The 21193-nt window shown below is 42.9% G+C and overlaps 1 protein-coding gene across 2 annotated transcripts; it reads right to left on the bottom strand.

The window, feature by feature from the left end:
- Positions 1-618: 618 nt before the first annotated feature.
- Positions 619-19748, bottom strand: Actl6a (actin like 6A). Of its 2 annotated transcripts, none has more exons than XM_021157564.3 (14): positions 19384-19748; positions 16293-16369; positions 15962-16136; positions 13657-13757; positions 11429-11526; positions 9357-9451; positions 9005-9111; positions 8823-8912; positions 7498-7559; positions 7177-7291; positions 6968-7048; positions 4744-4839; positions 2102-2188; positions 619-891 (listed from the first exon to the last, which is right to left on the bottom strand). In XM_021157564.3, exons 1-14 carry the CDS (start codon positions 19406-19408, stop codon positions 811-813), a joined length of 1290 nt encoding a protein of 429 aa, XP_021013223.1. In that variant the 5' UTR covers positions 19409-19748; the 3' UTR covers positions 619-810. The 2 variants fall into 2 exon arrangements, with proteins under 2 accessions (XP_021013223.1, XP_021013225.1); XM_021157566.3 differs by lacking the exon at positions 19384-19748 and adding an exon at positions 18923-19275.
- Positions 19749-21193: the final 1445 nt, after the last annotated feature.

Here is a 21193-nt window from a genome sequence, read left to right on the forward strand (position 1 = left end):
CCCACCAAACAGGTCCTGACATCTAAGCAGCTTAATGTATTGCAAATGTAATGCTGGTCGCCAGAGCAATGCTAGCAGCAAAGTCAGTTTGGAAATGCTGTTCTCACCAGTAGTGTTAAACTGTGAGGGGGAGGGAGCTGAAGAGGGCTCAGAGCATAAGAGCACTTGTTGCTCTTCCAGAGAACCCAGCAACAGATAGAAAAGCTCATAACCTCTGTAACTCCAGTTTGTAGGGAACCAACACCATCTTCTGGCTTATGCAGACAGCAGGCACTAACTAGTGTGGTGCAGATGTCCATGCAGGTGAATTAACCATACACATAGTTGTTAGCAGGAAAGGGATGTGGACACTGGTAGTCAAACAGTTGATTGCTTTCCCACATCAAGTAATGGTAAAAGCAGCACTGACAGCAGCCAGTCACACAGACAAATCCAGAACCTTCTAGGACAGCAGTGATTTTTATTTAGTTTTGTAGCCTAAGGTACAAAGCACAGGCAGTAACCTGTACTTGTCAATAAAGAGGAATTCCACCAACCAACCCCCAGGAGAGCTGCAAAGTTCTTACTGAAAGCAAAATATTTAGACAAAATAGACATTCATACAAAATTATAAAATGCCTGTAATAAGAATAAGTGCATTTCAAGGAAAGCACAAACTCATTTAATTTATAGAGCCAGTTAAAGCCTTAAAAAATTTAAGTGGAAATTGAAATATGCAAACATGTATAAACATTCTACAAAAGATGGTCATCTTTTCCTGAGTGTACTAAAGCTACAGACGTGAGGTGACGGGCAGGCAGGGTGGAGCCCTCAAGGGCATTTTCTTTCTACACACTGCTTCCCTCCTTCTTCATATTCCTGTTTGGAAATCCACATCTGTTGAAAGGTACCCTGTAAGATGGGAAGAAGCACAGCAGAATTACGCCTCACTTTTTATTAGAAGGTGGTGCTTGGTACTCCTAAAGGACCCTAACTGCTAACCTGTTACCCTCCTCCTCCAAAACAGTAGTGCCCCTATTCCGCTGCCGTCTTCTGAGACGGGCCAGAGACGCTGTGTAGCCTGGCCTTTCAGGTCTGAGAGAACACCAAGCCCCTCTATACCTGGTACATCAAAAAGAAATGACGACGTGGCTGGCAAAGGCATGAGGAAGGGTCCTAAGGCAGTAGTGGGACCTCTTAGTGGTCACATGCCAGTTACTTCAGGTCCTCTGAGGGAAAATGGGATGCCCTACATCTCACACACTCAACTCAAGGTGGACTCCTGTTCAGACCAAGCACAGTGATCTCACTGGCCCCGGTTACACAGCCAACTCCTGACAGCCTCACCAGGAGGTGGGAAACAACTGAACTCAAGAAGAAATGACTCATCAATAAATGCAGTGCACCTAAGCCTGCCCAGGGCCAAGACGTATTACAAACAGAGGCTCAACAGATCCCACTGAAGGGGAAGACCGTATGGGGTGACTTATTCAATGATGATGCATCTGATGTACCCAACAGAGCCAAGTGCAATGGTGTAGACCTGTAGTCCCAGCACTCAGGCTGAGGCAAGACGGCTCCAAGTCGGAGGCCAGCCTGAGGTTGCTGGAGTGGGGAGTCATTTTTATATGTAAATGGTTTTAAGCAGATACTCCTACTAGGTCCCCACTCATCTGTCAGTGTTAAGTGCAAAGATCAATGAAGCACTGAAATCATTCTTAATATTTTTACTAAATAGTATTTTTAATGCAATATTTAAGCCAAATAAGAATCTTGCTTTTAAGTTAAAATTTCTGCTTGTAGTGAAAGTTTTTATGACTCAAAATTGTAATAAACAACTGTTTCCAGAAAACCCAGAGTGGTGTTCTAGGGAAAAAAATATATATATAAACTGGGGAGAGTTACTTGTAGTACCAAGACAGACTTTTATCAATATAGAATAAATACTAAAAGAATTCTTGAGCCCCAACAAAAAGAACCAGAAAAGATGTAATTGTTCAGAGAAAAATATGGTGCACTGTCAGATGATAAAACGCTCTTTATAAACTGCTACACACAATCTTATTCTCAAAAGTTCCTCTCTCAAACCAGAGACTGTGTCAGTGGAATCTTAACTACTAACCAAAGATGCTAGAATGGAGCCACCAATCCATGAGCTGAACCTCCGCTCCACCGTCGTGTTGTTTGCAATCAGTTTCAACCGCATACTCTACAACAGATGAAGAAGTGTTAGGATATTGGGGTAGCCACAACCGCCAACCTGGGAATTCAGTGCTGAAAAACCTCTAGAGGCATGGTGGAACATGTACTTAATCCTAGCACTTGGGACACAGAGACAGGCAGATCCTAGTTCCAGGCCAGTATGGCCTACATAGTGAGTTTGAGGTCAAATAGGACTACAACAGCATCCAACACTCACACACCCACTCACCCTGTCTGTCTCTACATACACAGAAAAACAAATTAGTTTCACATGGTGTCAAATGGCTAAGCTAATAGTTGGCATAGGCTAGGCTACTTTTCACGAAAGGTCTTAATGAATATAGGGTAAGAAAATGAACTATGTGACTCAAGAGACTGGGCAAACACAGGCATGCAACACCACCACACCAGGTAGGAAGACACACTGGACTGGAAATACTGAAACCCATGCTCTAACTTTTGCTGTCAGGAAACTTGTTCAATTTCCTCAATATGACACTCCCCTGAGAGTTTTCATTCTGCAGCACTAAAGACATTACAGAGCTTGCAGTCTCCTCCCCTTGAACAGCTCTATTAAATATATTTTATGATGCTCTTTTAATCACTAACACTGTTACTCTGTAATCTCGTTTAGAGTTGTAAGACAGGATTTATATTTGTACATAATTTCTTACTGTTAAACATAAATGAACAAAGCAACAAAACCAAAACTGAAAACCTGCATAGGACAAGGACAGCCCTTACAGTTCATGCACGTACCTCCAAAGGCCCCTAGGTGCTTCATTCCTCTTCACTGAAGTCTCTCACCCACCACCCTACCCCCAGAGATCCTGCTACCGAAACTCTTTCCAATCAAAATGCCAGACCACAAGTGACTTTTGATTCATGTTCATGTCTGCAACCCCAGCACCCAGGCTGAAGGAGGCAGAATGCTGAGTAAATCAGCCTGGTCTACAATGGGACAACAACATATGCCCCATCTCAAAAAACTAAAACCTTAGTGCCTCTGTTCTGAACGTAGTGTATCACCCAGGCCAGCCTTAAACTTGGGATCTTCCTGCCTCAGCCTTGCAGTAGCTGGGAATAACAGGTTTGTATCACCTGGCCGGGGTCAATGATGTATTCAATTCACTTTCTTTAGGGTCTTTTCCTTTCCTCCTTATGAATCTGCCTCTAGGAATCTTTTTCAAGGTGTCCAAACAGGCACTCTATACAACACAAATGTGGACAACCTTTACAGTGCATTAGCGTGTGTGGTGACATAGAGCCAGAGCCAGCAAAGTGCTAGTATGGGTGTCTGTTCCAGAATGGGACTTTTCTTCTGACAATTTTCATTTTAATTACTCCCTTAAGGACAAAGGTTTCTAGATTACTCTTGGGGGCGGGGGGGGGCTTATTTAATTATTTTAATTATGTATATGTATATGCCTGTGTGAGTATATTGTACACATGAGTGCAGGTGCCTGAAGAGGCCAGAGAGGGCACTGGAGCCCAAAGTGGGTTCTGGGAACTCATGTCCTCTGCAAGAATAGCTGATGCAGGGAAGGCTGCATAACACCAGCCCCTAGTTCACTCCTCAGCAGACCTTGGGCCATCCATGCCTGCAGTTATATTTGTTGGCTTTCTATGAAATCCAACGGTCAGAACTTCTACTGCAGGTTCTCCTACACCAGTGCTTCTCAACCTCCTTGACTCCTTTGGGGGTTGAATGATGCTTTCCTATCAGGTATTTACATTATGAATCATAACAGAAAAATTGAGCCGGGCAGTGATGGCGCACGCCTTTAATCCCAGCACTTGGGAGGCAGAGGCAGGCGGATTTCTGAGTTCAAGGCCAGCCTGGTCTACAGAGTGAGTTCCAGGACAGCCAGAGCTATACAGAGAAGCCCTGTCTCAACCCCCCCCCCAAAAAAAAACCCAGAAAAATTAGTTATGAATGAGCAATGAGAATAATTGTGTGGTGGTCACAACATGAAGAACTGTATTAAAAGTCAGAGCATTAGGAAGGTTGAGAACCACTGCTCTAGACTATCATCTCCAACTCTGCAGTGTACTGACGGCAGATGTCAATCATGCCAGCGTATTAATACCCAAACAGCACTTCTGTGTAACATCAGCAACTAAAACAGTTTCTACAGAAACACTTAATACCCTGTAAGCATATTATGCCTCGTATTATTAATACACCATGTAAATTACCCCTCCAGATTCTCCTCTCCCTTGAAAATTAGCACCATATGCCCTGTGAGTGTCTATGTATGTGTGTTCATGTGTGCACACTTATATGTGAATGTGTGTATGTAAAATAATGTGGAGAGAGATAAAAGACACCGAATTTGACCTCTGGCCTCCAGAGAGATGTACATGGATGGGTTAATGTACACAGCACATACAAACATTTAAAAGAAATTCAAGTAACAGAAGAGGAACCAATAGGTGTTACATAGGACAAATAGATTATTAATAGGTATTACTCATAATGTAAAGGCACATAATTATCTATTAAATTCTACTCGGTGAGAATGGACACAACTAAATAATACAAAGAACAGAAAAACTTACTGGTGGAGTTTTCTGAGAAAGCTCTCTATTTAACCTGTCAGTGAAACTCTGTATTAGCGTGTTTCCTCCTGCTACGATCACACTGCCGTAGAGACCCTAGGAGAGAAGCAGAATCATTTCCAGATGTTTCCAGCAATCCTACAGTATTGTTAGGTGCTGGGAATTGGATCCAGCTACCAACTTGTTGTTCCATTTATTTATTTTGTATGTATGTAAGCAAGCAAGCCACAGCTTATATATGGAAATTAATAGACACTTTTGGGAGTTAATTCTTTTTCCAACATGTGGATTCTGAGAATCGAATTCAGGTTCTCAGACTCTGGTGGCAACCACCTTTACGCACTGAGTCATCTCGCCAGCCCAGAGCCACTAATGTAAAACCATTATTATTAAACTCATAATTCTTTTTTTTTAAGTTTTTTTTTATGTATATGAGTACACTGTAGCTGTACAGATGGTTGTGAGCTATCATATGGCTGCTGGGAATTGAATTTAGGACCTCTGCTGGCTCCAGTCGGCTCCACTCGCTCTGACACCAAGATTTATTATTATATCTAAGTATACTGTAGCTGCCTTCAGACACACCAGAAGAGGACGTCAGATCTCATTACAGATGGTTGTTGTGAGCCACCATGTGGTTGCTGGGATTTGAACTCAGGACCTTCGGAAGAGCAGTCAGTGCTCTTAACTGCTGAGCCATCTCACCAGCCCCAAATTTTTAATTCTTATTGGCAAACAACTACTAATATCAGAGGTACATTTTATAATATTATCCATCTTTGTTCATCTGAAAGTCATGATATTTTACATTAGACAAAACTGTTTTCTGATCCTGGCAGATAATGATGCTCTTTGGAAACATTCCTGGCCAAAATGCTTTCTCTTTTGTAGAAATGTTGCAACTTTTTTAGAACACAGGCTGAACTTCCCAAATAAAACAACTTCACACTCAGGAGGAATGTATTTACTTCACTTTGCATGTACTTATCAAAATGTAAGTGCCAGCTGCCTTTTTAACTGGCTCTGTTCTTAGCTTTAAAACCTAGTCCAGCCGGGCAGTGGTGGTGCACGCCTTTAATCCCAGCACTCGGGAGGCAGAGGCAGGCGGATTTCTGAGTTCGAGGCCAGCCTGGTCTACAGAGTGAGTGCCAGGACAGCCAGGGCTACACAGAGAAACCCTGTCTTGAAAAACCAAAAAAAAAAAAATCTACTCCAAGCATCTAAGTCATCGAAATTTTGGAATTTTGGAATAGAAAACGCAAAAATTGGGTCCCATCTACTAACGTTAAATAAATAGAAAAGGACCTCAATAACAAGCTCCACTCTTACAAATGTATTTAATTCTCTGCCTTTAAGTGACCTTGCATAAGAAAACACCAACACTTAGAGCAGAAAACTAGCTCAGTGGGCTACAGGTGCTCACTGTGCACATCCGCACATGAGTGTGATCTCTGGAATCCATGTGACGGGATAGACACTCAACGCCACAAAACTGTCCCTCCATATACAACACACACACACACACACACACACACACATCTACAAAAAAAAAAAAATCTAAACTATTACTTCCACTATCCTAAAAGTGGTATGGAGTGATAAGTCACTTGAAAGAAAATATTTTCATGGTCACCCAACAGCCTTTTGTGAGTATGGTGTTCACACACTCACATCTATTCACGTCATACTTTAAGCAAATTAACTTGAAAACCAAGATAGTATGTGGATTATAAACTAAGTGGATTATGAAATAAATCTATAGCTTAGTACATTATAATATAGATGAGTATATTATATAATCAATTTGATATAGTATCAACAGTTTAAAACCTGACATAGCAAAACAAAAAAAGTCATCTAATACAATCCATGTCAAAGTTGCACACTTAAACCACACTTTCCTGAAAACTACAAGTAAAAGTCAAGGAAAATCACTAACTTCTATGTATCTTGATTTTCTACATTTTAGGAAATCTGGAGTAGCAACGCCCAAAGGAATTTTGTGAGGGTAAAGCATTCTAAGACTCTGCTGTGTCCAGTCCAGCAGCCACAACCATGTTCACAGAAGCGTTGATGCAATTCAGGAGCTCACTGGTCATATCAGTTTGTCCATCTCTTTCCAGGTGGTTATAAACAACCCATAAAGCCAGTGGCCAAACTGCAAACCAAATTTGGGGCATTTCAGTGCTCTAAGAGACAGTAACCAGGAGAGACTGGCACTTACTGGTCTGATGTCGATGTCACACATTCCAACGCTGGTTGTGACAACATGACTGACTCCCAGCATCGTGTTCCCAGACAGTCCCTAGAACGAGAATGCAGGTGTCCACAGAAAACCCACTGGCAAATTGAGTCTTATCTAGGCTTTTTAATCTCGTAATTAAATTCTCTACACAGGAAAAGCCACACCAATTCTGAAATTAGCTTTCCCACCTTTACGTTGGAAGGGTCAAATAATCCTTCAGGAATTTTCAGCCGCTCTGCCCCAAAGTCACAGTTGTAACCATTGGGGAATTCGTAGTGAACAGTTGGCATCTGGGCAGCCACTCTACAAACGGAAACAGCAGTTCACAGAAAGCAAACAACTCTGTTCAAAATTATAATCCACTTATAGAGATTAGAGTACAAACACCCAAGAGCAGCAGTCAGCATATACTGTATGTCTTCAGGCTAACACAGTCTACAACCCTTCAATAGTTAAACAAACCAAAGCCCTTATTTCTCAAGTACAGCACAGTTAGACAGAAAACGTACTGTTCGTCGTAGGTGGAGTCTGACACCTGAAGAACAGAAGCTTGAAAATCTTGGATGACGCACTGTGGACAGAAGAAGTTAGCAATCAGGTGGAACTCTCTGTATTGTGCACTGTGCGTGACAGACTACACAATGGCATCAGACCGCTTCCTCACAGTTGAGTCATTTGAAGAGGGCAGGCAACTCTTCTAAAAACTGAGCATCAGCATACCCAGTTCTACAGTTACATGGGAACTTACAATCTATAACATATATTAAATTCATTTCTACAATTATAATTACACAAGTTATTTCAATTACACCACTTATGAGACAATAATAAGAGATTAAAAACAACCAGGAACCTGTACCACTGCCCCACCAAACTCAACCAGTTTCAGAACATCATTCTTTTCCTTAAAAGTAACCTCATTTATTATCTATCTATTATCTATCTATCTATCTATCTATCTATCTATCTATCTTATCTATCTATGTTTTTTTGATACAGGGTTTCTCTGTGTATAGAACTGTCATAGAACTCATGCTGTAGACCAGGCTGGCCTCTAACTCAGACATCTGACTGCATCTGCCTCCCAAGCACTGGGATTGAAGGTGTGTGCCACCACCACCCAGTAACTTGATTTTAAAAGAGAGATTTATCACCTGAATATGACATACAGACTCATCATATCTATAGAATTTCTAGTGACTGCTGTGAAATGAACATGGCCTGCAGATTGATATGGAAAAATTCCAAGAATTTTCCATGTTCTAATACATACACCTTTGGGTGCAACATGCTCTCAGAATAAACTAAGTCAATTATAGTGTCATATCCTTTTACTATTAGAAATGAGTATGTATCTATGAGATGGCAATATACTGACCTCTTACCTATATAGGGCTACACATACAGACATATTTCCAGCAGAGTCTCAGTGGCCCACTGCTGGAGCAGTCACACACACTTTTTTATTTTTGATAAAAGCTAGGGAAGAAATCACACCTAAGCTATACTAAGTTCTACACAAACTGAAACCATTTTCTCAACAACAGTACAAAGTAGCATTCCTACTTCTACCCTAAAGCCATAGCCTGTCCCACTTCTTCACACTGCTGTGTAGCAGCTTGTTTGTAGGGGCTGTTTCAATAATATGGAAAGTGCTCCCCACCCCAAGCTATTCCTTTTGTCAGATATTTTTAAAAAAACATAACATGGCTGTCTCTGCCCAATCCCAAGGCAGCCCACTTGTCCCTCCAGGGTAATAAATCTCCTCTGTGTTCTTAAAAAAACAAAAATTCCTTGGACTCAACACTTTATAAAGACAGTAAGGGTAACTTACGTTGCACATGTAATTGTGCCAAGACCTTGTGACCTGAGGCAGTTTCTCTTTTCTTTTCCAGTTGGCTGGAGAGCCTTCTCGAACAGCCTCCTGAGAACACCAAGAGCACATGCTAAGAGACTTCACGAGCCAGGAGAGGAGGCAAAGGCAGGTCTCACCAAGGAACATCACATGCTGCTTACTTTTGATGCAATCATGTAAGGAGGAATGAGTTCTATATTCATTTCCTGGAAGAGTTCTCTGCACTGCATGGTAATGAAGTCTCCAGCAAGAGGGGATTTCACAATGCCTGAGAACCAAATCAAACAAGGCTGAAAAGTGGAGCCGAAAGTCTCAATTCCTTGGAACTGTAAATATATTTACACAGGAATAAGTTTCTTTTAGTAGATTAAGTAAGCTACCATTTTAAAGAGCAAAGCCATGCATTTGAAACATATTACTGGAAATGGATGTGCTCCAATAGAATCCCTGGTCTGTCTTCACTATCGATGTCAAGACCGGGAAAGTCACCTCGTGCCCTCATTAAGCAGTTACCTTGTTGAAGAACATAGCCATCGTGGACTGGAATCGCAGTGGTGTGGGTAGCTCCACTGTCCAAAATCAGCCCAGTAGAACGACCATTAGCAAATCTAGTTTAAAGCATTAAGGAAAATGAAGTATGGAAGCTCCTAGGATAGTACGGATTAAGAAAGGCTGGCTCTTGTCATGTGTAAGTCAGTTTATTAAACAGACCTTATCATTTACATGTGTAAAAAGCATGTCTAGAGATAAAAACTAGAGTAAATCATTACTCTGTCTTGAAAAACACTTGCACAGACAGGACTCCCAGAATGCTTTCTTCTTTAATTAAGCTGCTTAAAACAAACATATTGTAAACCTCCACAACTGATCAAAAGGCTTACAATAAATTGAAACATTTTTAACAGCATTTACAAAAACCAGACAAGAACAGCAAGAGGCTGTGACACCGGGTGAAGAATTCTGGAGGAGCACTGCAGGCATGGCAGCTGGGTGGCAGCCCCTGCCCTACCCCAGTACACCCCAACAAGCAACGCGAGGTGGACTCAGCAGCTGGTCAAAGAGCAGATCCCACTCCACTCATCGGCATGCTACAGGCCTGTATGAACTGGGCTTTTCACTGGCGGCTCGACTACCTGCTGAGCATTTACGATGTCCCGAGCCTGGTACCCACTAACAGTTCAGAAGAGGTAAAATACAGAGAAACGGGTGGGGAGAAGGACACAACAAAGTTGCTACTAACGCAGAAGGTACAAGCCATCTCTCTATCTTGTTTACAGAAACAGAGTTCAGTTTATCTGCGAAAAGAAAAGCTTGGGATATCCTGCAAAGATATAGAAAAAAACACCCAACCTGTTCCTGGCCCCCAGGTGCCCCCAACAGCAACCTGGGGAAGGATGTGGATGGAGCAGGAGCAAGCAGGAAATACAAGAAGCAGGAGAACATGGTGATCTCACAACTACACAACAGAGCCCCACAGTAGGGCAGAGAAGGACCATGGAGAAGCGTGCTGATTCAACACAGAATGACTTTACAAAGATTTCACAAGTGCCAGTGACCTACAGAAACGCAAGAATCTGCTAGCTGCACATCGGACAAAGGTTTACTATCTAGAATATTTACTTAACTCAGAAAACTAGACCAGAAAGAAAAGCAACCTAATCAATAATATAGCCCAATGAAATGAATACATTGCTCATAAAAGATGGCCAATGGCCAATAAATGTGAAAAAAAGCTTAACACCTTTAAAGGTATCATGAAAATACAAATTAAAACTGCAATGAGATTTCATTTCACCCTAATCAGATTGTCTGTCCACAAAAGAACAGATTAACAGAAAGAAGCCACTGAGAAAGGAGACCTCAGTGCTAGTGGATGTGGAAATCAGTCCAGCTACTATGAAATCTGTAAAGAGGATCCTCAAAAAATTAAAGTCACTACTCAGGATCCAGTCAGACCTACTAAATCTATGCCAAACGAAGGAAGTCAGGACAGCCAGCAGATGCCTGCACACCTTGCTTGTCACGGCACTGCTGTAACAGCCAAGTCCCCAAGTCAGCCCAGGCAGGGTCATCGACTTCTGGAGAGAATGCGGTGTACTCGCACGCTGCTGTTCCGCTTAGCCAGAAGGAGTGAAATAATGCCGCCTACACAGACACTGCAGATCAGATCAGTGACCCGCGGAAGCAAACACTGCGTGCACGGTGTCTCTGCAAATCTAAGAACCCCTCAGATACACTAAGAACAAAGGCACTGGCACATGTGCACTGCCCCCAACCCCAGCCCCACCACAATGCTGCAAGGCAGAGTGGGAGACAGCAAAGAGGGGCAGATGAATCTAAGCAGAGGAAGTGGGTGAATATGGTCACCCATTTGAAGGAGATATTGGATATACTTCTTGAAGGAGAAGGGACGCACCTGAAGGAGACTGTCTTTATGAAACCCAAACCCAACACTGCATACATGATTCAAAAACGGGGTGGAGAGTGGGGAAATGCCTAAAACACTCCGGTAAAAAGCTAGAAAACACTTCTTCCTCTAATGTCTTGCACACACCGAGAAAAGCTGTCTTACAGTTTAAGGATACGCCGTCAAAACTGCAGTTTTGCAAAGGAAGAATGCAGGGATGCTGTAGTGCTCAAACATCAACTCTGTCAGTTTCTCTCTCTTCGCCCTGGTGTTCCACTAGAGAAGGGAGGAAGGACCCGGGTTATCCACTGAACAGTAATTAAAGCAGTGACTCATTCCATACATTACAGAGCCATATTGGCAAAGAGAAAGAGAAAGAAAGAAAATCAGTCAGTTAAGAAGTTCCTTTTTTAAAAAATCATAAACTCTATTATTCAACAAGTAAACTGTTAGCTGCTATGAGTCCTAGAAATAAAGACTTTCCGAATCACAAGAAAATGAAGATTCTAAAAACAAAAATACTCTTAAATATTAAATCTAATAACCAAAATCCTAAATATGAATTTTCAAACACCCAGTCATCCCACTTGTAAAAAGCTAGAAAGCACTTTTTCCTCTAATGTCTTACACACACCAAGGAAAGCTCGATGTGTGGTACTCACGAAGCCAATTATTAGTTTGCTGAAATAATGTTATAACCATAATCAAAATTAATCTTTCCTCAAATTTCCAAACTCAAAATGTAAATTTTGAAGACTCTTTAAAAGAAAACAAAGGGTCAGCAAGGTGTCTCAGCAGGTAAAGCCTGTTTTGTCCCCAATCCTGACAACCTTAGTTAGAGCCTGGGATCCACACAGTGGAGAGAAGTAATACCCTCCAGCTGTTGTCTGACCTCTACATGTGTGCCTGGCACACGAGCGAGCACCTACATGTGTGTATATACACACATGATAAACTAATAAATAAGTGTATTGACCTCTACATGTGTGCCTGGCACACGAGCGAGCACCTATGTGTGTGTATATACACACATGATAAACTAATAAATAAGTGTATTGACCTCTACAAGTGTGCCTGGCACACGAGCGAGCACCTACGTGTGTGTATATACACACATGATAAACTAATAAATAAGTGTATTGACCTCTACATGTGTGCCTGGCACACGAGCGAGCACCTACGTGTGTGTATATACACACATGATAAATTAATAAATAAGTGTATTGACCTCTACATGTGTGCCTGGCACACGAGCGAGCACCTATGTGTGTGTATATACACACATGATAAACTAATAAATAAGTGTATTCACCTCTACATGTGTGCCTGGCACACGAGCGAGCACCTACGTGTGTGTGTATACACACATGATAAACTAATAAATAAGTGTATTGACCTCTACATGTGTGCCTGGCACACGAGCGAGCACCTACGTGTGTGTATATACACACATGATAAACTAATAAATAAGTGTATTGACCTCTACAAGTGTGCCTGGCACACGAGTGAGCACCTATGTGTGTGTATATACACACATGATAAATTAATAAATAAGTGTATTGACCTCTACAAGTGTGCCTGGCACACGAGCGAGCACCTACGTGTGTGTATATACACACATGATAAACTAATAAATAAGTGTATTGACCTCTACAAGTGTGCCTGGCACACGAGTGAGCACCTATGTGTGTGTATATACACACATGATAAATTAATAAATAAGTGTATTGACCTCTACAAGTGTGCCTGGCACACGAGCGAGCACCTACGTGTGTGTATATACACACATGATAAATTAATAAATAAGTGTATTGACCTCTACAAGTGTGCCTGGCACACGAGCGAGCACCTACGTGTGTGTATATACACACATGATAAATTAATAAATAAGTGTATTGACCTCTACAAGTGTGCCTGGCACACGAGCGAGCACCTACGTGTGTGTATATACACACATGATAAATTAATAAATAAGTGTATTGACCTCTACAAGTGTGCCTGGCACACGAGCGAGCACCTACGTGTGTGTATATACACACATGATAAACTAATAAATAAGTGTATTGACCTCTACAAGTGTGCCTGGCACACGAGCGAGCACCTACGTGTGTGTATATACACACATGATAAACTAATAAATAAGTGTATTGACCTCTACATGTGTGCCTGGCACACGAGCGAGCACCTACGTGTGTGTATATACACACATGATAAACTAATAAATAAGTGTATTGACCTCTACATGTGTGCCTGGCACACGAGCGAGCACCTACGTGTGTGTATATACACACATGATAAACTAATAAATAAGTGTATTTTTTTCTAAAAAGAAAATCTTCAAATGAGCAGAAAGTGAAGGAAGAAAAAAAAATACACTAGTGAAACTAGAAGAGAAAGTGGTCTCACCGGCGCTTCTGACATGAGAACAGGATGCAGGCTGGCTTCGGATTTGACATGCATCTTGTATGTATGATCCAAAATGGCCTGGAAACTATCCCAGTCTTCAACTAGAACATAAGAGTCAGAGCCTGAAACAAGGCTTAGCTGATGAATGAATGAGCAAGCACCATCTAAGACAAAAAGACTGCTCCTATGACTGAATCTACTGTGTAACACAGCACTTTACAAAACAGGCCAGTACTGTACTCTGCATATAGAACCTAGTTTTGGTTCTTGTAGGCAGGCCTCTCAGATCTACCTCAAATATAAATGGGGTACTTAACAGACACCTAGGTCTTGCTAGAGGCCATTTGGGTGATCAGAACAGGAAAGAGGACAACGGAAAGCAACTCACAGGCTAGACAACTCAGTTATATCTAGAGCTAGGAAGAAAACAAAAGCAAAAAACCACACTATGTGTTAGAAAAATAAGGACTTAAAGGAATTTTTTTTTAAATCCAGAGTAGCTAGAAATGACATTGCACATCTTTAATCCCAGCACACAGTACTTGGGAGGCAGAAACAGGCAGTTCTCCATGAACTCAGGGCCAGCCAGGACTATTGAGCTGGGCCTTGTCTCAAAAAACAAAACAAAAACTGGCATCCCCTCAACCCAGGAGTCACTAGTTAACTGGTGACACTTCCATTGGACAATTAGTATTACCAATTAAATGTGACCTTTGACCTTACTTGGTACTACTGATTTCAATGGTTTACAAATGTTTTCCCCACAGACCCATATGACTTTTTTTTTTAAGTCTGTGGACTTCACCAGTAGCTGGGACCAATGCCTCCCTTGGGGAAATCTCAACCCACCTCTGAGAACACTGGCCTCAACTTGACTCTGACTCTTAAACTTCTCTTGAATTTTCCCCGCCCCTAATTTAAGGCTGTCATTGTCCTTCCTGAGCACTCATCTCAACTGGTTAAATATACTGGGCAAGTTTCCCACAGAAAGCCCATTCTTAACCTCTTACAAGTTCCACGACCTATCTGGGTCACACAGTGCAGTTCCACACCTTCAATGTTTCCCCATGATTTTTAGTTGACCTGCAAACTAGATCATAACCAATGTCCCATACACTCACTTGCTGTATGGAGGGCACAGCAAACCTGACCAGGCACTGGCATATAGGTACTCAACTAGTCTACAGTCCCCTGCACTGGGGTGGTTTATGGTGATCACTGCTTCTGTCCTGTGTTTCTACACCTTTGATGTATGACAGGCAGAGGTGGTCCTATGTGACCGGCCCTCAATCAAAGCCTTACAAAGTCACTGCTGAGCTCCTTGGTAGATAATACATGCACTGTTACACTGTGCAGCTGAGGCAGAAGCACATTGTATGCCATCCACAGAGAAGACCTAGGTCTCCCCTGAATTTCATCCCCTTTCCCTTTTCCTTGGATGCTGTCCTCATGTGACATCAGTGTGGTCGTATGAGTCCTTCTATGAATATAGTTTCCCTCAGAATTTTATCCAGAGACAATGACATTTCTGCCTGCCTCCCCTTTTAATTCTGATTTTAGTGAACATTACCATTGATTCATTACCTCAACCAAAACTCTAGGCAACCTTACTTCTCCTGTCCTTTCTACCTCCTCAATCTCCTAGTGCAGCCTGCCGCCTGGATCCTCAAAAGCCACTTCAGAACTTCTGCTCTCATTCCCATCAGAAACCTCTCCTCTTTTATTACTGCCCTGTCGCCAGTGCATCCCTCCAGCAGGTTCTACGTACTGTCAGCAAGTCTTTCAGAGTGGCAAAGATGACCGAGCACACTGAGCCTTATGTAATTCCCGCAGGCCAGCTTTCAGCGACTATTTCAACATGCTCCAGAGGAAGACCGCATTCTCTGCCTACCTTTCCTGCAAGTGACCTAACACACACAATGCTGCAGCCATATCTGTAAAGCATTTCAAAGATATTTCCCTCACAACTCCCATCTTGTTACACAAGTTGGTGTTTTTCTGATTTTCTCAGCCTTGCTGGCCAGTTGAATTCCTATCCATGGCTTAAGACTCAGCAGCTACCTCCTTTATGAAATCTCTGATCCCATGTTTCCTGACCACACCCACATAACTCTTAACCATGTGCCCAGCATACAGTTTTCTGTGCATACACCAAACTCTCCTGACTAAGTTTAAGGGAAAGAAATACTTCTTATACATTGTTGTATTCTCATTATCCAAAATATTGCTTTATGGAGTTAAAACAAACAAACAAACAAATACTTGTTCATCTTGCAAGACATTGCTGTTTACAGCTAATTCATACCCATGCCATTCTTGAGTGGTGAGATGGCCTCCATGTTCTCCCTGGGCACGCGGAGGGCATTGGTGTCTATGTAGTAGGTGGGCCCGCCCTGCTTGCCTTTGTCACCATCAATCTCCATCATTGTGCTTCCATCATCTCTCTCCAACACCACACCGATAGCCGTGGGGAAATCAACCTGGGACATTAAAATATGGTGGGAAGGATCAGCTGCTCTCAGAAGGGGCTGTTTCCAGTGTCTACCTTCATTTTTGCTTTGAGGTTCTGCTTGAATTTAATTTTACACAGATGACTCTTGCCTACCCAAGTAATTCATTCGTATCACTGTTCTTACCTTAGGGCAGTCCTCGCCAGCATAGCCAGCCCTCACTGTGTATGATCCAATGTCAAAAACAAGAGCGCCAACTTCATCTGAAGAGATTAAAAGAGAATTACTGAAGAGATTAAAGTAGAATTGCATATGCCTTTAATCCCAATAAGGGAGGCAGAGACAGACAGATCTCTGAGTTCTAGGCCAAACTCATCTACAGAGCTAATTCTGGGACAACCAAAACCACAGAGAAACTCTTGTCTCAACAAAGAAAAGGACATATTTTATGTATATAAAATGAAAATTTAAAACTTTGTAAAAATCCATTACATTCACACATGATTAGCTAGAATCTAGTGTTTACCATTGTTGTTTCGAGACAGGGTGTCTCTGTGGATCTTACTTGTCACAGAACTCACAAAGTTCCTGTCTCTGACTCTCAAGTGGATTAAAACTATGCACCACCATGGCTGGCATGAACCTAGTAGTAAATGCACCTTCAAGATGTATTTAATTAAAATATGGAAAGTCATACACTGTTTTATCAATGGAGGTTTAATCAGGAAAGCCATGGTACACTGACAGCAGGTAGTGGTTTCCTTACTAAAGGAACTAGTTATAAACTTCTATAGTCCAGGTACAGAAGGATGAACAAAGGACTGCCCTCATAATCCTTAAACTGAGGAAACAAGAAGAAACGGTTCCCAGAACCTAGGTTTCTGCTGAGAGCTGTGGCAACAGCTGAACGATGCAGAGAGCTAAACTGCCTATTCAGGGAGGGAGGGCCAAGCTCAGATTGCAATCCCAGGAAGACTCTATAATGCAGCATCCAAATTGGGACATTTTAACTTGGGTGGGGAACACCAGCTTTTAACAATTATACTAAAACAAAAAGCACAGGCAAAAAGTATAGTTACCATACCATTACCAAATCAAAGTTCAAAGCTGAAACCAGAGGCTGAGAAAGCCCAGAGGCCATCTCTACAGGCACAAGAAGGGAATAAATGACAGCAAGGGAATCTGGTGGCACAAAACAAGTCAAACAAACAAACAAACAAAAAACAAAAAACAAAAAAAAGAGGAAAGAAAAATAAAAACCACCCAATACATCCTAGTACAATTTCATCAATTATGGGAAATTATGTTTTGTTTCATGAAATAAAGAAGCGCAGCAAAATACGAAAACTGAACAGCATGGAAACGAGAGTGTAATTTATACAGGCCAAGTAAAAAGCATTTAATGAACGTATAACGTATCATTTAAGTTACACATTCCAGACTTTAGGAGACGGTTTAGTGGTAAGAAAAAAGCTGGCAATCTTTTTCAGTCTAATTTAGAGAAAAGCCTCCATTTATATTTTCCAAATACTTCACCCCAAACAGCAGGCCTCCTAGGATAATGCACTTGGGTTTCTCAGTACTGGTTTGTCAATGTCATCAAAATTTAAAACACTAATCCTACTTATCTACATTACTCAAATGCTAAGGCCTTAAGGAAAGTTCTTCTATTTCTCTAGTTAAAGTCAATCTATGCCCAATCTATCCAATTTGGTGCTAGCTACAAAGAGGCACCCAAAGAGAATCACAGAGCTATTTAGTTTAGACATACCCAGTTTGGAGAAATTCCTATTTTAAAAGGAGATGCATATGCAACTGTTTGAATGAAAATGTCTCCTATAGACGCTGATATTTAAACATCTGGGCCCCAGTTGGTGGTGCCGTTTGTGGAGGTTTAGAAGATGTGGGCCTTGATGTAGGAAGCTGTCACTGGGGACAGGCTTTGAGTTTAAAGCCCCCACCATTTCCAGTTTGCTCTCTGCTTCATGCTTGAGGTTGGACACGTGAGCCCAGATTCCTGCCCCACCATCATGCCTGCTGCTAGCTGCCATACCTCTCTCAACTGGACTCTTATCCCTCTGGAATCATATGCTAAAGTAAACTCTTTCTTCTAGAAGCTGTTTTTGTTTTTGTGTTTTTTAATCAGAGCAACTGAAAAATGACTAATACACTATGTGAGATGGGTAATTTACTAACTTCTCTGCCACAGTCTAATCCGAAAAATGTATTTTAATACTTACCTCATAGGATAGGATGACTAAATGCCTTGAATGTTTTAATGTATAAAGCACTTACAGTGCTGACAAACAATAAGCACGATAAATATTAGCAAACGGTAATTACTACTGTCACACTTCTTGCCAGGAAAAAAGACTACAGTTCCTAGAGAAACTACTATAGTTTATTCTCACAAAACCCTACACAGCAGTTAAAACGAGTGGGCACAGATCTACTGACTCAATACAGATATAGATTTGTTAGTGTGAGGATACTATTTAACTCATGATGGGTGCGTGTTACCTGTACACGGCAGAGAAAGGAATACCACTGCCTCATCCCAGAAGCAATTTACAACGAGTCTTTAAACTTTGAGCTGGTTGTTTAACTCTTCCCAATATTTTCTTCTTCGTTAACGTGAGTTAACGTGAGGGATGGCAGCACCATCTCCTGTCAACTACCCCCCACCCCCACCCCAGAGAAGAGTCTCTAACTAAGTAACTACTCTTAAACAAAACAGTACTTTGAAGCCTTGTTTACGTTATCGCCAATCTAGAAAAGGCTCCCGCCCAGCCGGACAGGGGAACTGCAGCCTGTACCTCAGGGCTCCGCTCATCTGGGGACCGAGCACGCCTGGAACGATGTCCAGGCTGTAGTGGCTGCTGCAGGATCCAGAGCACCACTCGCACCCAGTGCCCAACCCGGGGGCCCGGAACCTCCGCGAGCTGCCCGGGACCAACGCGCGGCGGAACCGGTACAGCGAAGGGACCCGGCGTGCCAGGGACTGCCATCAGAGCCCAGCCGGTTCTAGAGCCCCAGGTGTAAGACGCGCCAAGGCCCTTCCTTGAGGCCATATCGGAGCAGCGACGGGACAAGCCGGAAACCTATTGCGCGCCGGCCCGGGTCCGAAGAGGAGGAGAGGCCGTGGCCCATACGGGAACCGGAAGCACCGGCCAAAGACCGGAAGGGCCCGCCGAGGACCGGAGGGAAACGGAAGCGACTAGGGACCGGGCCGGTCGTTCCGGTCCACACGCCCCGAGGCGCCTCTGCGCTCACTCACCTCCGCCGTACACGCCGCCGCTCATGGCTACTGTCTGGCGGGGACTGGCCGAAGACTACCGGACGAAAGATAACAGCGGCGCGACTCCTCTCCCTGGGAACGCCGGCCCCGCAAGCCTGCAACTTCCAACGCCGCCCCCTCCGGCAACAAAGCAGCGGCCGCACGCCCGCTGCACAGCCACTCTTGCTGGTTTCTCGTATCAACCAATGACAAGGGGTCCGGCTTAGTCATTAGCCAATCAGAGTTTGGCGCTGCTGCATCCCGCGCGGTTTAGCGGTCTTAGCCAATGGAAGGCATCCGTAGGGGCAGGGAGAGGGAGAAGCGACGGAAGAAGGGAAGGTGTTGGGGTACGGGCAGGAGGGGGCGGAGCTTCGCGGGCGGGTGAGGTGGGTGGAGCTTCGCGAGCGGGCGGTAGGGTGGACCGAGCTTCCTCGAGCAAGGCAGGGGGGCGTGGGGGGGAGTGGGTGGAGCTGTGCTTCGCGCGCGAATAGAGTGGGAGGAGTCTTAGGTGGGCGGGCGAGTGGGACGGGGTTTGTGCAGGAGTGGGCCAGGTTTCGAGAAGGAGTTAATTAGGTACTGGGAATTATGAGGCTTGCCTCAGGCCATCAACCGCTCTGGTCCTGAAGGATGGCTGCTCCCCAGAAGCCAAAGGAACTTGAGTACAAGGAATCTGGAACTTGAGTTAGTTACCTGGGAGAGATCCCTGGCCTTTGATTGTGATGAATTCGGAATTATTTTTTTTTAAGCAGAAATACTTCAACTAACATTTATACTTGAAAAAGAAATGTGCACTTCACTTTGAGTTAATCAGCAAATCAGATATAATAATAGGATCCATCATTTTAAACAATGGCTATTTATATTAAAAGACAGTACATTTTCCCAGCTAGATTTAGATAGCATTTAAAAATCATAACTTCAGTTTCTTTCATTTCTGTGAAAATCATTCACCAAGAAAGTGGAGCGCTAGTCAAGGAAGCACCCATTTGTAAATACCTCCCCAACCCCTGTCTACTGTTCTTAGTCTACATCTCTATCAGTGTCGCCCAGAACACCCGTCTTTTCTTACCCCAAATTACTGCAACAATTTGTCCCTCTGCTTCTCTAGGCCTTAGATAGCCTGATCTACATAACCAAAGGCCCAAACCAGTCCTGCCATTCCAAAGCTCAAGTGTAATGTAGCTCTGTACCTGGTAGCAGTGCTTAAATTGAAGTGTCTAGGGTCTAGACACATAGTGGCTACTTGTAGCCTTAGGTGGGTTGAATAAACTCTCATCCATTTCCATGCCATTAAGGTGGCAGGAATTGACCTGTCTGTCATAGGTTCAGGAATAAGGCTAGTAAGAAAACGCTCTCCCGTTCACTTGACACTGTGTGCCGTGAGCTGACAATTGATATCCTTTACCAATACCATCTGCAACATCTCTCATGGATGTAAGAGAATAAACCTTAGAATTAAAAATACCTCTTTGGGGGCTGGAGAGATGGCTCAGCAGTTAAGAGCATTGACTGCTCTACCACAGGTCATGAGTTTAATTCCCAGCAACCACATGGTGGCTCACAACCATCTGTAATGGGATCTGATGCCATCTTCTGGTGTGTCTGAAGATAGGTACAGTGTGCTCATATACATAAAATGAATAAATAAATCTTTTAAAAAAGAAATTATTTATTAAAAAAAATACCTCTTTGGGCTGAAGAAGAATCAAGTATTTGTTCCACACTCTCCAGGGTTCAGCAGAAACCAGAGCTGTTCAGCAGGGTTGATTGCACCTTCTGAGCTCACTGCACCTGACCCAGAGGATTCGGA

This window comes from Mus caroli, unplaced genomic scaffold (genome assembly GCF_978045245.1).
Source record: "Mus caroli unplaced genomic scaffold, Mus_caroli_1 scaffold_3, whole genome shotgun sequence".
Taxonomy (NCBI): Eukaryota; Metazoa; Chordata; class Mammalia; order Rodentia; family Muridae; genus Mus; species Mus caroli.

What these genes read in the sequence shown, in the direction of transcription:
- Actl6a (XM_021157564.3), bottom strand. Translation starts at nt 19,408, where the DNA reads ATGAGCGGCGGCGTGTACGGCGGAG. An exon ending in ACCACTCAAGAATGGCATGG is followed by an intron (nt 13,758 to 15,961) that starts GTATGAATTAGC and finishes CTTATGTTCTAG; the next exon opens with TTGAAGACTGGGATAGTTTC. An exon ending in GCTCCATTCTAGCATCTTTG is followed by an intron (nt 892 to 2,101) that starts GTTAGTAGTTAA and finishes CCCATCTTACAG; the next exon opens with GGTACCTTTCAACAGATGTG.